Source organism: Physeter macrocephalus, chromosome 7, assembly GCF_002837175.3.
Source record: "Physeter macrocephalus isolate SW-GA chromosome 7, ASM283717v5, whole genome shotgun sequence".
Lineage (NCBI taxonomy): Eukaryota > Metazoa > Chordata > Mammalia > Artiodactyla > Physeteridae > Physeter > Physeter macrocephalus.
In genome coordinates, this window is record NC_041220.1 from 38,483,670 (window position 1) to 38,501,436 (window position 17,767).

At 39.0% G+C, this 17,767-nt stretch overlaps 1 protein-coding gene across 1 annotated transcript in view; it reads right to left on the reverse strand.

The window, feature by feature from the left end:
- The window catches only part of STAP1 (signal transducing adaptor family member 1), a 62,514-nt gene extending 53,665 nt beyond the window's left edge, over nucleotides 1-8,849 (reverse strand). The window contains 1 exon segment of the mRNA XM_007108007.1: nucleotides 8,733-8,849. Coding sequence (XP_007108069.1) covers nucleotides 8,733-8,849 — 117 coding nt within the window.
- Nucleotides 8,850-17,767: the final 8,918 nt, after the last annotated feature.

Here is a 17,767-nt window from a genome sequence, read left to right on the forward strand (position 1 = left end):
TTTCTTGCCTAGAGAAGTTCATTTAGCATTTGTTGTAAAGCTGGTTTGGTGGTGCTGAACTCTCTCAGCTTTTGCTTGTCTGTAAAGGTTTAGTTTCTCCATCAAATCTGAATGAGATCCTTGCTGGGTAGAATAATCTTGGTTGTAGGTTTTTCTCCTTCATCACTTTAAATATGTCCTGCCACTGCCTTCTGGCTTGCAGAGTTTCTGCTGAAAGATCAGCTGTTAACCTTATGGGGATTCCCTTGTGTGTTATTTGTTGTTTTTCCCTTGCTGCTTTTAATATGTTTAGTTTGTATTTAATTTTTGATAGTTTGATTAATATGTGTCTTCACGTGTTTCTCCTTGGATTTATCCTTTATGGGACTCTCTGTGTTTCCTGGCATTTAATGTTGTCCCTGAGGTCTCTGAGACTGTCCTCAGTTCTTTTCATTCTTTTTTGTTTATTCTGCTCTGCAGTAGTTATTTCCACTATTTTATCTTCCAGGTCACTTATCCGTTCTTCTTCCTCAGTTATTCTGCTATTGATCCCTTCTATAGTATTTTTAATTTCATTTATTGTGTTGTTCATCATTGCTTATTTCCTCTTTAGTTTTTCTAGGTCCTCATTAAATGTTTCTTGCATTTTCTCTATTCTATTTCCAAGATTTTGGATCATCTTTACTATCATTATTCTGAATTCTTTTTCAGGTAGACTGCCTGTTTCCTCTTCATTTTTTAGGTCTGGTGGGTTTTTATCTTGCTCCTTCATCTGCTGTGTGTTTTTCTGTCTTCTCATTTTGCTTATCTTACTGTGTTTGGGGTCTCCTTTTTGCAGGCTTCAGGTTTGTAGTTCCCATTGTTTTTGGCATCTGTCCCCAGTGGCTGAAGTTGGTTCAGTGGGTTGTGTAGGCTTCCTGGAGGAGGGGACTAGTGCCTGTGTCCTGGTGGATGAGGCTGGACCTTGTCTTTCTGGTGGGCAGGTCCACGTCTGGTGGTATGTTTTGGGGTGTCTGTGGCCTTATTATGATTTTAGGCAGCCTCTCTGCTAATGGGTGGGGTTGTGTTCCTGTCTTCCTAGTTGTTGGGCATAGGGTGTCCAGCACTGTAGCTTGCTGGTCGTTGAGTGAAGCTGGGTGTTGGTGTTTGGATGGAGATCTCTGGGAGATTTTTTTCGCCGTTTGATATTACGTGGAGCTGGGAGGTCTCTTGTGGACCAGTGTCCTGAAGTTGGCTCTCCCACGTCAGAGGCACAGCTCTGACTCCTGACTGGAGCATCAAGAACCTTTCATCCACATGGCTCAGCCTCATATTCTTTCCATCAGCCAAACTCAATGTCTTCTCTACCATAAAATGCCAGAATGACCAAGTGGCCTTATGACTTCACGTCACTTTATGGAGTTCCTCTTGTCGGAAGACATCATAGGGGAAACTGGTAATGTGGCTCTTGGCTGTGGATTATTCTGGTGTTGTTGTTGGGTGATGAAGATGGTGGTGGTGGGGAGGAGGAGGAGGAAGAGGAGTAGTTGTTGTTAATGGGTAACAGTCACCAGGACCACGGTGACTATGGCACTTGATTCACAAGGCAACGGTTGCTATAACTCACAAAAGAGAGAGAGAGGGAGAGAGAGAGAGGGAGCGAGAGGGAGAGAGAGGGGGGGAGCAATAGGGAGAGGGCTCATGTTCTTAATAGAACTATTTTCTCCCTTTGTCTTCATGGCTGATAAGGTGGTATATTAGCTTTTGCTGTATAACAAGCCACCCTACAACTTAGTGGACTAAAACAGCAAGCATTTTGTATTTCTCCTCATTCTGTGGCTGGCGGATGATTCTTTGGATCTGGGTATACTTGGCTGTGACTTAATGGTCTAGGGTACCCTCATTCCCTTGCTTGGGATCTTAGCTGGGAATGCAGAATGACTGGGTGTGGTATAATAAGAAATATATTTAGTCTTTGTCTCCTAGTTCCTGGCATAGAGATCCTAAAACACTTGGAATTTCGTAAGTAATAGGAGTGCTTTTGTTATTCATAGTGAACCCTTTTACATCATACCTGAATTTTTACTAATGAGGTAATTTAGGATGGGACCCCTAGATAGCTTCAGGATGGGTCTGGTCACCAAAAGAACAAATGATTAGAGGGTTGGAACTTTCAGCCCTACCTACCAACCTCCAGGAAGGAGGAGGTGGGCCTGGAGATTATGCTTTATAAAAACTCTTGAACTACAAGATTTGATAATTTTCCACATGCCGAAAGGGTGGTGTACCCCATCTCCACAAAGACAGTAGCACCTGTGCTTGGGATCCTTCCAGACCTTGCCCTCTTCATCTGGCTGTTCATTTGTATCCCTTACTAGTAAATGTAAGCAAAGTGTTTTCCTGAGTTCTGTGAGCCATTCTAGTAAATTATGAAATCTTGGGAGAGGGGCATGGGAACCCCTGATTTAACACCAGTCAGTCAGAAGGACAGGAGATCTGGAACTTGTGGCTAGTGACTGAAATAGGGGGTAGTCTCGTGGGACTCACCTCTTAATTAAGCTGTGGGGTCTGCACTAAATTTGGGTAGGTAGTTAGTATCAGAATTGAACTGAAGTGTTTAACACCTAGTTGATGTCCAGAGAATCAGAGAAGTGGTTGTTGGTGTTGGAAACCACTCTACTGAGACAATTGGAATCACACTCCGTGCAGTCTCATCTTCCAGTCAGCTGGCCTAGACTTGTTCACATGCTAGCAGAAGAATGCTCAGTGGTAAGAGAGGGCAAAACCCAATGTGCAAGTACTGTCTAATCCTCTGCTTTTGTCACATTTACCAAAGCATGACCCAGTCCATATTCAAGTAGCAGAAAAACAGACTCAGCCTCTTTATGGAAGGAGCAGAAAAGTCACATTTCCAAGGGAGTGGATATAGTGAGTCTTGAACAAACTGATAGTAGTCCTGCAGCAATCTACCTCAGGGGTAGAGTTGGAACTTGGAGCATAGTTTCTCTGTCCAAGCCCTGTGATCTTTCCACTTCATCCTACCTCCCAACAGAGAGCTGGCTATAATGTAATGTAATGAACATGCTGATGTCTCCTGAATCAAAAATGGATTACCAAAGAAAAGATCAATTCAAAAGGGCATAGGATTGAAGGATCAGCCAACAGATGGTCCCCAAAGAAGCAATTGTAGAACTGGGCAAAGAGATTCTTCCTTTTGTCTGAAATCCAGATGCCAGTATATACTTGACACATCTCTGAGTCAAGCAGTTCAATAAGGCAAGGGAACAAACCTTAATTTCAGCCCCAGCAAAAGTCTTTTCTTTCCTTATTTTCACATAGGATACAAAATGTTCATGGCATTGAAATAGCCCTTTGCCTGGTCTCTCCACTGCTTTCTTTCTCCATCCAATCTATCCTGCAGCGTGCTGCTAGAGAGAACTACCTCCTCTGCAGAGGGTAGGACTGAGTATCTAAGAGGTGAGTCTGCGAGGCAGGAAGCTCAACTCAACGTCTTCTTGTCCTCTCTCAGCTCAGCCTGCCAGGACAGAGTGGGTGTTCTGCTCTGCTCCCTGCCATGTGGCAAAGGGCCTCCAAGATGGGCAGGCTGTGACTCTCAAACTGCGTCTGTGACTCATGGTAGGTCAAGCCTACCTAAATCTGGGGTAAAGTGTCAGCACAGTTTGGGCCTTAAATCTAAACCACTATCAATAGATTTTATTAATAATAAAAGTAATGAATTGATCTTCATTTGTGTGATTCCTGTGTCTTAATTTTCACTTGCTTTCAAACTTGGGGGAGGAAGAATCCCAACAAATGGGTATAAAAAATGTACAGGGCAGGGCAAGTGGGAGTAGCTACTAACGGCGTTTCTTTTCAGAAACTTAAACATTAAACTTAAAACATTAAACTTAAACATTTTCAATGTTCTAGAAAATGTTCTAGAACTAGATAGTGGTGATGGTTGCATAGCCTTGTGAATATATTAAAAACCACTGAGGGCTTCCCTGGTGGCTCAGTGGTTGAGAGTCTGCCTGCCGATGCAGGGGACACGAGTTCGTGCCCCGGTCCGGGAAGATCCCACATGCCGCGGAGCGGCTGGGCCCGTGAGCCACGGCCGCTGAGCCTGCGCGTCCGGAGCCTGTGCTCCGCAGCGGTAGAGGCCACAACAGTGAGAGGCCCCCGTACCGCAAAAAAAAAACACTGAATTGTAATGATAATAATAATTATTATGTGTCTCCTGTGTGAGAGCTCAGTGTTAGGGACCAAGAATAGAAGTAGGGAAACCAGCCTCTTACTACATAAGTAGCAAATCCTCAGAGTTGTTGAAGGATTGAATGGAATAATGATGTATGTAAAGCACATAGGACCTGGGACATAGCAAGCGTTCCATCAGTATTGGCCAGTGGCGGTGGGGAAGCATTACCTCATCACTCACATTATTAACAGGTACTTCGCATATTTTATTATCCATATAATAATACTCTTTCCACATGGTAATTTGTATGTGTGTGTGAGGGTGATGCCAAGTAAAAATCTCTAAAATAGATCTCTTTTAATGGGATTATGTACAAGTAGGAGAAGATATTTTGTAAACTAGAATAATGAAATCCATTGTCATTCCTATATGAAATCACCCTTACATATTGTCTTAAGTAAAAAGATAGAAAACTGCATTGAGAAATTTGGCTTGAAAAAGTTGCTAACCTGTACTATGATTAAGCAGGTGTTCTATAAAAACCATGAAAGTGTATAGTCACTCTGTTGAAAAGTACTTGAACTTTCTGAGAATTGACTTGAGATGAAATAATAAAACAATTCAATTTTATCTTGGAGCTTTAAAAAAATAATCTCTCTCTATTAAAGTCTTGCACATCCTTCTCTAATGGTAAGTCTCTCAATGCAAGGAGGAAGTCAAGATTACACAGTATTTTGGAACTAGGATGGGAGTGAGGGAGAGTGGGGAGGAGATTGGAATGTAGGCGTATTGGTTCGAGAACTTAGTCACGGGTTGTGTAGTGTTTTTGAAGTATGGCGTCTAAGATAAAGTCCAAACCCTAGATTCTATGATTCTTAGAGGAAAAGAAAGCAAGAGAAAAGTCTGCAGTCAAAGCCTACCACCCTGTTTATCTTCTTAATTAGCCTCATTAGTATTAACCTGCCACAAGATAGAAAACTAAAATCACTAATAGTAGTCAAGGTTTATTGCATTCGCTCTTTATGTACATGCAGACATGCATCTGTGCTCCTGTGAAAAATTACAGAGGTGTTCAGCCATGAGAGAATGGTATGAATTGCCTAGATTTAATGAGGGAAAAATGGGAGCGTTACTGGTAAACAAACATATATATTCATAGAAAGGATTAAGGAGGGTTTATTAAATGGGGGAAGAAGCAAGAACAAAGGCACTGAGTTGAGTAAAAGGCAGCCTGGAGGAAAAGGAAGATTACAAATGTCATTAGGCCCTGTGGACACTAACCAGAGCCACAAACCCAAGAACAGATCAGACTTATATTTAGTATGCAGAGACCTGCGGGTCACAGGCTTGATTTAGTTTCTGATAAGCGCTCTTGAAAACCGGTATAATCGAAGTCATCTATCAATATCAATCTCAATGACCAACATCTAGGTATATATTTATATCTACAGAGATACATAGCTATTTTAAAAATTAATTTTGAAGGGCAGATATTTGGATTAAATACACTGAACACAAAATTTCTTATTTTTAAGCAATCATTTGCATTCAGTTGCTGAAGTAAAAAAATGTACCGAAATAGGCCTCTTGAATTTCTCGCTAAGCTTCATAATCATTACATGACCTTGTATGTAGACTTTAAGGTCACTATCTCATTTTCATTCAATTAAACAAATGTTTTTGAAAGTCTACTGAGCTTACTGTTGAGCTCAATGTGATAAAGAATCTAGTGATTAGACATCCCCAACCTTTAGAAACCCACTGCCAAATGGAATTAGAACTTTAGTTTGAAAGGCAGCATCATGTCAAGAGCTTTGCAATAAAATCCGAGTTAGGCCCCTTAATGGTGAGGCACCTTGAACTTAAACTCTGTGAACAACAATTCACTCATCTTGAAGTAGAAAAAATAATTTCTACCCAGAAGAATTACTGTAAGGATCAGAGTGATAGGACATTCAGAGCCTAGCATATCTTCCATACGGCAACACCTCAAGAAAATATATCCATTTTAATATAGTCTATTTGATCATCACAGCAACCCATTCAGTTATGCAAGAGAGTAATTACCCATTTTACAAAACAGGAAACAGATGAAAAGTTCTGAAGGACTTGCCCAACTTCTAAAGTAGGACTGACACTTAATATCTCCTGGCTCCCAGTGTTCTTTCTCATTGATGTTACTAGTAAAAATGGGTTACAGTGCAAATCCAGTTAAGTTCCTCTCTAGCCCCTGTCCCAAATAAAAAGCTCCCATTTTTTTTTCTTGTGAGTGAATAAAGTGCCTTTGCTTAAAGAAGGATGTTATATAGTGGTCTCCGAAGTGGGGAACTTAAACCTCGGAGGCATGCAAGATGATCCCTCTGGGGAAGAAACTTTTAGAATGTCTAATTATATTTCATTTATTTCATCTTTCTTAATTCCTTTCCTGCATATAGTTAGTAATTTGTTTGGACTAGTAGTACAGGAGTACATATATATAATTTCTAAATAAATTAATATTCTTATATTAGAGATCTGTGTTCAAAAATGTTTTCTTGAAAAGAGTGTGTTATTTTAAAAATTTGGAGATTACTAGCATAGAGAACTGTTTGAGAGCACAACTGAACCCTAAAATTTTTCTAAATGAATTAGTGGCAGTTAGAGGACTAGTCAGAGAAATGTTATTTTGATACTATTATGATGATCATATTCTGTGTTCAGGCTAATTAGAAGACATATTACATACAGTGTTTTTAATTATAGCACATCACAGTTTGAAGACTGTGAGATGTTGCCCAAACGCTCTTAGTTCAAATAGTTCCAGAAAACTGAGAATTTTCCCCATTTGTAAGAACTGCGATGCCATTGGTATCTCACTGTAGCATTGAATAGCTTTTATTATCTAGTAGATCTTCCTAATCATCCAGAATTCTAGTATTGTGGGTTAAGTAAATCTTCCCACATTTTTTCCATAAAGATTATGTACTTTTTTTTTTTTTTGCGATACGCGGGTCTCTCACTGTTGTGGCCTCTCCTGTTGCGGAGCACAGGCTCCCGGCACCCAGGCGCCGCGATCTCACTGTTGTGGCCTCTCCTGTTGCGGAGCACAGGCTCCGGACGCGCAGGCTCAGCGGCCATGGCTCACGGGCCCAGCCGCTCCGCGGCATGTGGGATCCTCCCATACCGGGGCACGAACCCGTGTCCCCTGCATCGGCAGGCGGACTCTCAACCACTGCGCCACCAGGGAAGCCCAGATTATGTACTAACCCATAGTAATAAGATTGAATTCATTTTAAAAGCATATAGGATCAACTAAAAAATGTTCCAAGGTAACTGACAGATATTACTAATACATGTTTAACACCTGTAACAGAATACAAATTACCATGTCTTTACTCTCCAATAGTAAATGATCCGATTATATATGCAAGAAATATGAATGTGCTATTACAGATATTTTTACATACACACACTTTCTATAAGCATTAATAAATCCTCAGAAAAAATATTTTTATAATTATTATTATGCATTTCTTAAGGCATTTCTCAAAACACTATTTTTTTCTAGTTTCAATTAATATTAACATTTCATAAAATTTGACCTAAGTTAATGATTTCTTTTTTCTTTAGTAACAGACACTTCCAAGTTTATTTCTCATTCATTTCAAATTATCCACAATTAGTATTTAAAAGCACTGATTTTAACTAATTATAAGTTTTCATTTTTATGTTTAAAAAATAAAGAATGCTGGGCTTCCCTGGTGGCGCAGTGGTTGCGCGTCCGCCTGCCGATGCAGGGGAACCGGGTTCGCGCCCCGGTCTGGGAAGATCCCACTTGCCGCGGAGCGGCTGGGCCCGTGAGCCATGGCCGCTGGGCCTGCGCGTCCGGAACCTGTGCTCCGCAACGGGAGAGGCCACAGCAGAGGGAGGCCCGCATACCACAAAAAAAAAATAAAAGAAAGAAAGAAAGAAAGAAAGAATGCTTTGTGAATTTTCTTAGAGTGAATGTATTTATGTAGCTTAATGTACATCTACCCATAGAGCACCCTAAGTAGTATCTTTTAAAATCACTATCTTGAACAGTGTCTTGGAACATATAACTAACTATACACAATGTTAAACTGTATCAATTTTATCATTTTCACAATTTTTTTCAAAAGTTTATCATAAAAAATAATTTGATCATTATTTGTAAGCTTCAATCAACTGCAAATGGGAGCAGAATGTTTAATTTCAATCATAGTATCATTTCATCTTAATAGTACCTGTCATCATAGTAGTAAATTGCAGAGAAAATATATAGGAAACATTTTATCTTCTAAGCTAAACTCTTCTGTGATGTTTAAATAAATTCTTTAGAAATTTAGGAATTTTTTTACATTAGTGACTCAACATTAGAAGCTTATATATATACATATATGTGTTTAAGCCATACGTTGTATTTAAATTATGCAAATTGGAATCATATTTCTGACCTCAGGGAAGAGGGTTCAGTCCCAGCAGAGACAAGAAGGCCCTTGTCACATCATACCACCATAAAATAAATTTTATATTAAGACAGAAGTTTCTAGTTTAACATTATCATCTGTGGACTTCCCTGGTATTCTGACCGCTTGACTAATAAAAAACCTTCAAAGTACAAGGGTAGAGCAGTAATCTTTGACCTTTCTTGGAAGATCCTGCGAGGGGCTGGTTCTGGGGGCTTCTTAGCCATCATACCCCCTCGTTGGTGTGTGGTTTGTTTCAACTTAATCTAGTCTCAGACAAAATGAGATCTCCTTTGTGTGAGAGGAAAAGGCAACTGCTCAAAGAGGAAGTCCCAACTTGATTTTAAACCACCAACAGGACACAACACACACACACTTTTTTTTCTTTATTTTTTCTGAGGTAAGAAAGAACAGGCATAGACCAACTTAGAGAGGGTAAGCTCTGAGGAAACAGTGTGTATTTAGAATTACAATAGCAAAATAAACAGAAGATTAATATCACCAGAGGATGAAAGGAACAGCTGTGGAGATTATGGACATTTGAGGAGACATCAAGGTCACATTTCTTTTCTTCCACCTTTTTTTTGTTTGTTGCTGTCCATTTTTATCCCCAGAAGACATGACTTGAATTAACTCCACTTCATTAAAAATTACTTCATAAAATAATCTTATTAATACTATTTCTGTTTTAAATACAGTTGGCCCTCTGTATCGACAGATTCCACATCTGTGGTTCAGCCAACTATACATAGAAAATATTAGAAAAAAAAATTCAAAAAGTTCCAAAAAGCAAAACTTGAATTTTCCATGTGCTGAAAACGATTTTCATAGCATCTACATTGTATTAGGTGTAATAAATAATCTAGAGATGATTTAAAGTATACAGGAGGATTTTGTATGTTATATGCAAATGCTACGTCATTTTATCTAAGAAAGTTGAGCATTCAAGGATTTTGGTATCTGTGGGGTCCCTGGAACTGATCCTCTACTGATAGCAAGGGACAACTGTATATCAGAATTGAGCTTTGTTTAAATTTTTTAGAAAAATGGAGCTATTGGGACTTCCCTGGTGGTCCAGTGGTTAAGAGCTCCCAATGTAAGGGGCCTGGGTTCGATCCCTGGTCAGGGAACTAGATCCCCACATGCTGCAACTGAAAGATCCTGCATGCAGCAATGAAGATCCTGCGTGCTGCAACTCAGACCAGGTGTAGCCAGATAAATAAATAAATTAATTAATTAATTTTAAAAAAGAAAAATGGGAAATTTATTCCATGCCCATTTTGATGGTTCACTAAATGTAAACTATAGTTATGGGAACATGCGATTTTTTTACTTTTTTGTCAGTATTTTGAGTTGGTAGTTTACCACTGTGTATTTGGCAAAATATGTCTCCAGAGAAAGCTGTAAATTTTCAAGGTTTTATTTTGTTCTTTTATGCTTTCTAAGCAGTGGATCACTGAAGCTATGATGCATAGATGGGGTACAGCTATCTAGTGAGATTTATACAAATACACTGGGGCCAAAATGCATTCAATAGTTGCATGCGGGAAATGGTCCTTGAGAGACTGGATTTGGTGCAGCACTGTGCAAAGAATGTTGGGGGAAGGGAACATTGGAAGGAATTCTGATTTGTTCTGCAGGGGTTCTGAGAGTTTCCACCATTTAGTATTTTAACCCTTAAGATTTCAGAATTACTCTAGGTCTATGACCCAGGCCTGAGCATTCTCCCCTGTTAGACTAGCATATTCTCATCAGTGAAAGCAAGCCATAAATCTCCAGTCTGATCCTCCTTTCTTAATGGAAAGACCATGTGGTTTTCCCCACCAGTTTGGTTCTATTGGATCTGCAGCTGTAGATGTGAGGAGTCAAATTGTCTGCAAAGTGAGGTATGATGAATAAAATTCATATTTTATAGCAAGACAAGAAAAATTTAAACATAAAAATTTTCTCTGCCCATTTGGGCCTCTTCCCTCCCCTTTAGTGTGTATTGTGCATCTGCATTAACAAGACGTCCTTAGGAGATAACCTTCCTTCTTAATCTTGTAAGGGGACATGATGACCCACTACTAGCTTTGTGCATTCAGATCTGGCTTGTGTAAACTGTCAATGTTATTTGACCTAAAAATCTTTGTCTCAAAAACATATGTAACTGTGATTTTATCTCTAATAGGCAGAACAGTCCTCAGAACTTTCTGAAAGACTGTCTCCCAGGTTATTATCCTCAGGTTGGCTCAAATAAAATTTTCCATTTCTTTCTTAGATAGACGGTTGATTAATTTTTTTCATCCACATTCAGGTGTAATTGGCAAGATATAAGAGATAACCCACTAGAGGACACCTGAATTCTTCCCTGACCAGCACTCTGCACTAGTATGAGCCCATCGAGCCCCACTGGCTTCTCGGTACTCCTCAGGTGTTCCAGTGAGTTCTCCTGATATCTGGATCTCATTGCTTTTAAGTGATGAGCCTAAAAATTTTATTTGAGCTGGTTTTACTTAAGACTTGGAGTTTTAAGGGGCACTGGTGCATTTCCTAGGCAAGGACTTATGGGAATCTGGGCAGGAGGCCCAGGGAAACATGAGTGGTTGGGTTTTTGTTAAATTCGTCTTAAGTTGGAAAAAAACAAAAAACAAAAAACAAGTTGATATATGGTCTGAATGAAACTTTTGCTAGTGAAATGAGAGACTGAATTATTCAGCTCTAAAGAACAAGGGAGGGACTTCCCTGGTGGCGCAGTGGTTAAGAATCCACCTGCCAACGCAGGGGACACGGGTTCCATCCCTGGTCTGGGAAGATTCCACATGCTGTAGAGCTACTAAGCCTGTGTGCCACAACTACTGAGCCTGTGCTCTAGAGCCCACGAGCCACAACTACTGAAGCCCACATGCTACAACTACTGAAGGCCACACGCCTAGAGCCCGTGCCCTGCAACAAGAGAAACCACCACAATGAGAAGCCCGCACACCGCCCCTGCTTGCTGCAACTAGAGAAAGCCCATCACAGCAACGAAGACCCAACGCAGCCAAAAATAAATAAATAAATTTATTAAAAAAAAAAAAAGAAAAAGGGACATTTGTTCCTTCTGGCCACAAGGTCTTCTCAGGTGACTGAGAACCTAGTGGAAATGTCTGAGGATTAATCATTGTGACATGTAGTGGTCCTATAGAGAACCTCACTGCAATTGCATAGAATTTCAAGTAAATTCTGCTCAGGTAGAACAATACAGATTGATGATTAGTAAACTAGAGAAGAGTTTTCAGGTGCATTATCAAAATGAAAACAGTTTGAAACTGAAATTGGGAGAAGAATATTCAGAATTACTGCCTTGACTTTATATTAAGTTGAGACCTGTTCCCTGCTACCCCAAACTTTAAATGATAAAATATAAGTCCAAGTTAATTTTTTGAGAGAAAACCTTAATTAATTCCTAGTCTCAGTGTACTAAGAAAGTGATTTGAATAAAAAAGGAAAACCTCCTGATTTGATAAATGGCCTAATCCACCTGCTTGGCAGCTGGTAGCTGGCGTAACACAGGGGGAAAGTGAAAGGAGGGATGAGAACTGAGAAATGAAAAGAAGGGGGGCAGGAGTCAGGATGCTACGAATCATCAGTGGTTGGAATAGGAAAAAAGTAGTCACTGGCTTTATGGCCACAGAGTTTCATGGGAGAAAAGAATGTCTCTAGAAAAATGTAAAGATAGGAATATTTTTGAGAAATAATCATGTAGATAATTATGTCTTTCTTACCTTTTAAAAAAATAAATCAAATTAGGGAATTCCCTGGCAGTCCAATGGTTAGGACTCCATGCTTTCACTGCTGAGGGCATGGGTTCAATCCCTGGTCAGGGAACTAGGATCCGGTAAGCCACGTGGCATGGCCAAAAAATAAAAAATAAATAAAAATACAAATAAATAAACCAAATTAACGGAAAACCAGTTCAACAGCCACTGTAAGTTGCTTTGGTTTGTCAATTTGCAAGTCAATTAATCCTTAATAAACCAATGTTCAAATTATGTCTCCCCCCAGCCCCAAACCTACAAAATGGCAAAAATCCTGCTGAAATATTATTATCCAGTTAGACCTGTCCACAACTTCCAACATCATTGTACCACTGCACCATTACAATAGAAATCCTCTTATAGAGATCTCAAGTTTTAGGCGGTGAATAATGAATTTATAGGTAAGAAAATGTAGTCGAAAGAGAGAAGCCAATTTTGCTAGTAACCAGCTCTAGACCTTGAACAAACCAGTTAACTTCTCTGGGACAACAGCTTCTTCACTTATTGTCTGAAGAGCTGCAATAGGCTTCTTTCTAAGCAGCCTCTTACTTTCCACTCTTTTTCTCTCTGATTCATTTAAAATGTAGTGTAATCAAGTTATTCCCCGGTTTTAAACATTTTAATGAATTCTCAGTGCTTTCGGTTTTATTCTTTTATTTTTTCATCAGCACTAAATATTTACTGAGCACTAACAATGTGCTCAAGCGTCACAAGGTCATTTGCAATAGGGCCCTTTTAAATCGAGACTCCTTAAAAATACTCTCTCTGGGCTTCCCTGGTGTCACAGTGGTTGAGAATCCGCCTGCCGATGCAGGGGACACAGGTTCGTGCCCCGGTCCGGGAAGATCCCACATGCCACGGAGCGGCTAGGCCCGTGAGCCATGGCCGCTGAACCTGCGCGTCCGGAGCCTGTGCTCCGCAACGGGAGAGGCCACAACAGTGAGAGGCCCGTGTACCGCAAAATAAAACAAAACCAAAACCAAAACTCTGTCTCTAGTAAATTTGGTTACTCCCAGTTGTCTTAATACCTCATGGTCTTGCCCATCACCTCATACCTTTCCAATCACTGTACCCCTTGCTTCAGTGCCCTTCCTTCTTCTTGTTAATACAACTCCCTACTTATCCTTGAAGACCCAGATTGAATATATCCTTGTCTATGAAGATTTCCTGAAGCCTTCCCCATTCCCAAGAGGAATGTTTATCACTCTTACCCTGCATTCCCATAGCATTTTATGCATTTTTTATTACAGTGTTTGCCCCATTGTATTTTAGTTATTGGTATAGCCTCTGCATCAATAGGAAACGGAGTTTTTCAAATACAGGGGTTGTGTTGAAGTCAAGGTTGATAAGAAGTAGATTGCAGTAACCATTTATTAAATGAATAACTTCCAGCTGAAAAGTTTTATGATTCTAATTTGGAGGGTTCTTAGCCTCCATTGTGTCAGGACTTTCTTTTTTCTGATATGTGTGAACATTGGTTGACATATGATTCTTTTGTTGCCATGTATAACAATCATGTTATTATCAAATTCTTGAAAATATACCAAAATCCAACTATTATAGCTATCATCAGCATCTGTGTCATAGGAATTTGCTATACATCAGGATATATGAAAAATATAACTGAAAACTTTGAGTGAAATATAATGGATTAACTCATATAAAATCAAAATCTCAGTGCTCTTTTGAGCCATCTATGTTATAATACAATTAAAGTGAATGAATGCACATTTTTTATAATATTTAAGGATCTCTAAAATACTTTACTATCCATTTGATTCAATCAGTAAACATGAATAGGAGCCTCCAATCCCTTTCCAGTACTTCTATATTTCTGACCTTTGTTTTACTTAATGTTTATTGACGATTTATTGTCATTTGCATCACAATTCATTGCAGTAAATTTTGAAGATACATGAACTGTATACATTTATGTGAAAACTTTGTGCCATAGTGAGTCATTATTACTCAAAATGTTTCTGCTAGGTCTTTTGGGACAGAAAAAAAAAAGGTAAAGAATCACTGTTAGTGAAGTGACATTAGTAGCCGTCAGAGTGGTTTAACTCGCTAATCTTATTAACTGTAGGTTGGTGCCTTACCTCCATTCCAACCCCTTCTAGTGTGCCATTCTTTACCGCAAAGACTGAAAAGCTAAAAACTACATTTTCCAGACTTCTTTGCAGCTAGAGAGGGCATGCATTCAATGTTGGCAAGGCGGAGGAGAGACAGAATTCATTCTTTCCCAGCCTTTGGTTTTTCTATAGGCGATCACGGTCTGTAGGCATCTGATTTTTCTGTGGCAATGTTATAAGAAGTCCCAGTGTGTGATCACTAGTTTCATGGGTGTTGATAGTCAAGGCATAGAACATTGGTTTTCTGATAATGATCGGTGTGAACTACAGTGTGCTTCTGAAGTCAGAAGCAATAAAGAGGCTTCTTGCTCAGGAGGCTTCTTATCTGTGGTGGTTTTCTTAACATGGCAGTTTTGTAATTATGGTGGCTTTCTGATTATGCCGTGTCAATATGGTTCTGCAGACTCCAGCATTAGGACCAACTTCCCAGTTTTCAGTTTGCTTCATGCAGCTGGCTCTTGGTGGGTCAGTTCTGCAGTGTATCTTTGGGAATCATTCCTGAAAGCCCCAAATACATTATTTCTCCATCCCTCCCAACAATTATGTAAGCAGGTAAATGCCTAAATTAGCTATCATGAATTTATGTAACTTACCCCAGATCAATACAGTTTTCCAATGTCTATAGGAAGAGGTGAAAAGTTATCCTAACTTTTTTTATTGGAGGTGCTCCATAATCTAGTTCCATTTTGCAAACATAAGCACCTTTTCAATATCTCACAAATTTTCTCTGTGTCAACAGCACATCATTTTTGCCTCACATCTTTGCTTGCAGTTTGTCTTCCTATTTCTTTCATCTTGTAAATCTCTTTCTGTTAGGTATTGCCAGCAAGCTACAGTTTTGGCATTTTATTGTTTACAAATTTCTATAGGCACTTGAATTTACAAATATCTTATATATCATTTCCTATGCATACTTAGCTTAAAATAATTGCTTATTTTTTTCTAATTATAAGTGGAAAACTTATATATGTCTCAGACAAAATAGAGAAACAATGAAAATCACATGCTATTTCACCATCCATACCATTAGCACTGTTTGGATGGGTACCAATCACTTTTTTGGCACTTTTTCTCTATTTGTATATATTTATGTAGTCAAGTAAATACTGTAATGATACTTGATAAACTGCATTTTTCAAATAATGTATCCAGAGCACATTTCCAGGTCAATAAGTATGAAGGTACATTATTTAAATTTTTGCCCAGTACTATCAAAGTAATTTAAGTCTTTGCAAGGTTAAAATTATAATGCAGAACTAAATTAAACTTTTGAAAATGTAAGTATGTTTTAAATTACAAAAGCTCCTTTTTATGAGATAAGAATTACATTGACTAGGAGTAAACTAGAGGCTACAGAATGGAGACATAAAGAATAGAGATTTGTTGTCCCCCGTGTTCCTCTTAAGAGAAACAATGTATATATAATAAAGTATAATTGCAACTAAGAATCAAATGGTTGGTTCCAAGGTAACTTAGGAAGCTTAACGCTGGTCAGTTTATACAGCACTTTAAAATTACCAACTCAATGCAGACCTTTAAGACCCTGTGCATAACATTGTTTTTTGTTTTGTTTGTTTTTGTTTTTTTGTGAACGTTGCTGCCACCTATCTGCATATTGCAAGCATACTTTACTAACTTGGCAATTACAGTCCGGTAGAACCTTTGAATCCGAGAATAATTTTGTCAGAAAGGGCTACTAAAGTGATTGTACTTAACAGATGGAGTAAGAACATGAAGAGTAAGGACATTCTCTAACATCAACAATAGCATTATAATATCTAAGAAACTTTACAATTCTCTGTCATGCGATAATCAATATTTTAGTTTTCCACTGTTGCTTAAAGCTCTGTATAGCTTCTTTGATCTGAACCACACTCTGATCAAAACTCACACATTGCATTTGGTTGCTATGTTTTTCTCTCTCTCTGTCTCTCTCTCATGTTCTTAACTTTTCAAGTCAAGTTAATTGAGGTATAATTTACAGCAAAAGTTACTATTTTTTGAGGAGCACAGTTCTAAGAGTTTTGACAAATACATATAGTCAAGTAACCACCACCATAATCAAGACATAAATTATTTCCACCACTGCAGAAAGATCCCTCCTGGCTCTTTGCAGTCAGGGTCTTCTGCCGCCATGACATCATCCTCTGGTAACCAGGGATCTCATTTCTGTTCATATAGTTTTATATAGTCATGTACAAAGACTCATACAGCAGATGGCCTTTGATGTCTGGCTTCTTTCACTTAGCATGATTTTTTAAAAAATATTTATTTATTTGGCTGTGCTGGGTCTCAGTTGTGGCATGCGTCCTCTTGGTTGTGGCATGCGGCATCTAGTTCCCTGACCAGGGATCAAACCCGGGCCCCCTGCATTAGGAGTGCAGTCTTTTTTTTTTTTTTTTTTTTATTTTTATATTTTTTTTTTTTTTATACAGCAGGTTCTTATTAGTTATCAACTTTATTTTTTGAATTTTATTTATTTTTTTATACAGCAGGTTCTTATTAGTTATCAACTTTATACACAACAGTGTATACATGTCAATCCCAATCTCCCAGTTCATCACACACACACCCCACCCGCCACTTTCCCCCCTTGGTGTCCATACGTTTGTTCTCTACATCGATGTCTCTATTTCTGCCCTGCAAACTGGTTCATCTGTACCATTTTTCTAGGTTCCACATATGTGCGTTAATATACGATATTTGTTTTTCTCCTTCTGACTTACTTCACTCTGTTTGACAGTCTCTATATCCATCCACTCTGTGTGACAGTCTCTAGAGCCAACCACGTCTCTACAAATGACCCAATTTCGTTCCTTTTTATGGCTGAGTAATATTCCATTGTATATATGTACCACATCTTCTTTATCATTGGGAGTTCACAGTCTTAACCACTGGACCACCAAGGAAGTCCCTCAGTATGTACTGAGATTCATCTGTGTTGTTGCGCCTCAGTAGTTTGTTTTTACTGCTGAGGAGTATTCCACAGTATGGATGCATCGCAATTTATTTATTCATTCACCAGTTGATGGGCACGTTGCCAGTTTGGGTCCATTATGAATAAAGAAAATTTTAAGTTGTATTGCAACTATGTTATAATTTCTAGAACAAATTGATTTTTGGAGTGTCATTTTTTTTTTTTTGCAGTACGCGGGCCTCTCACTGTTGTGGCCTCTCCCGTTGCGGAGCACAGGCTCCGGACGCGCAGGCTCAGTGGCCATGGCTCACGGGCCCAGT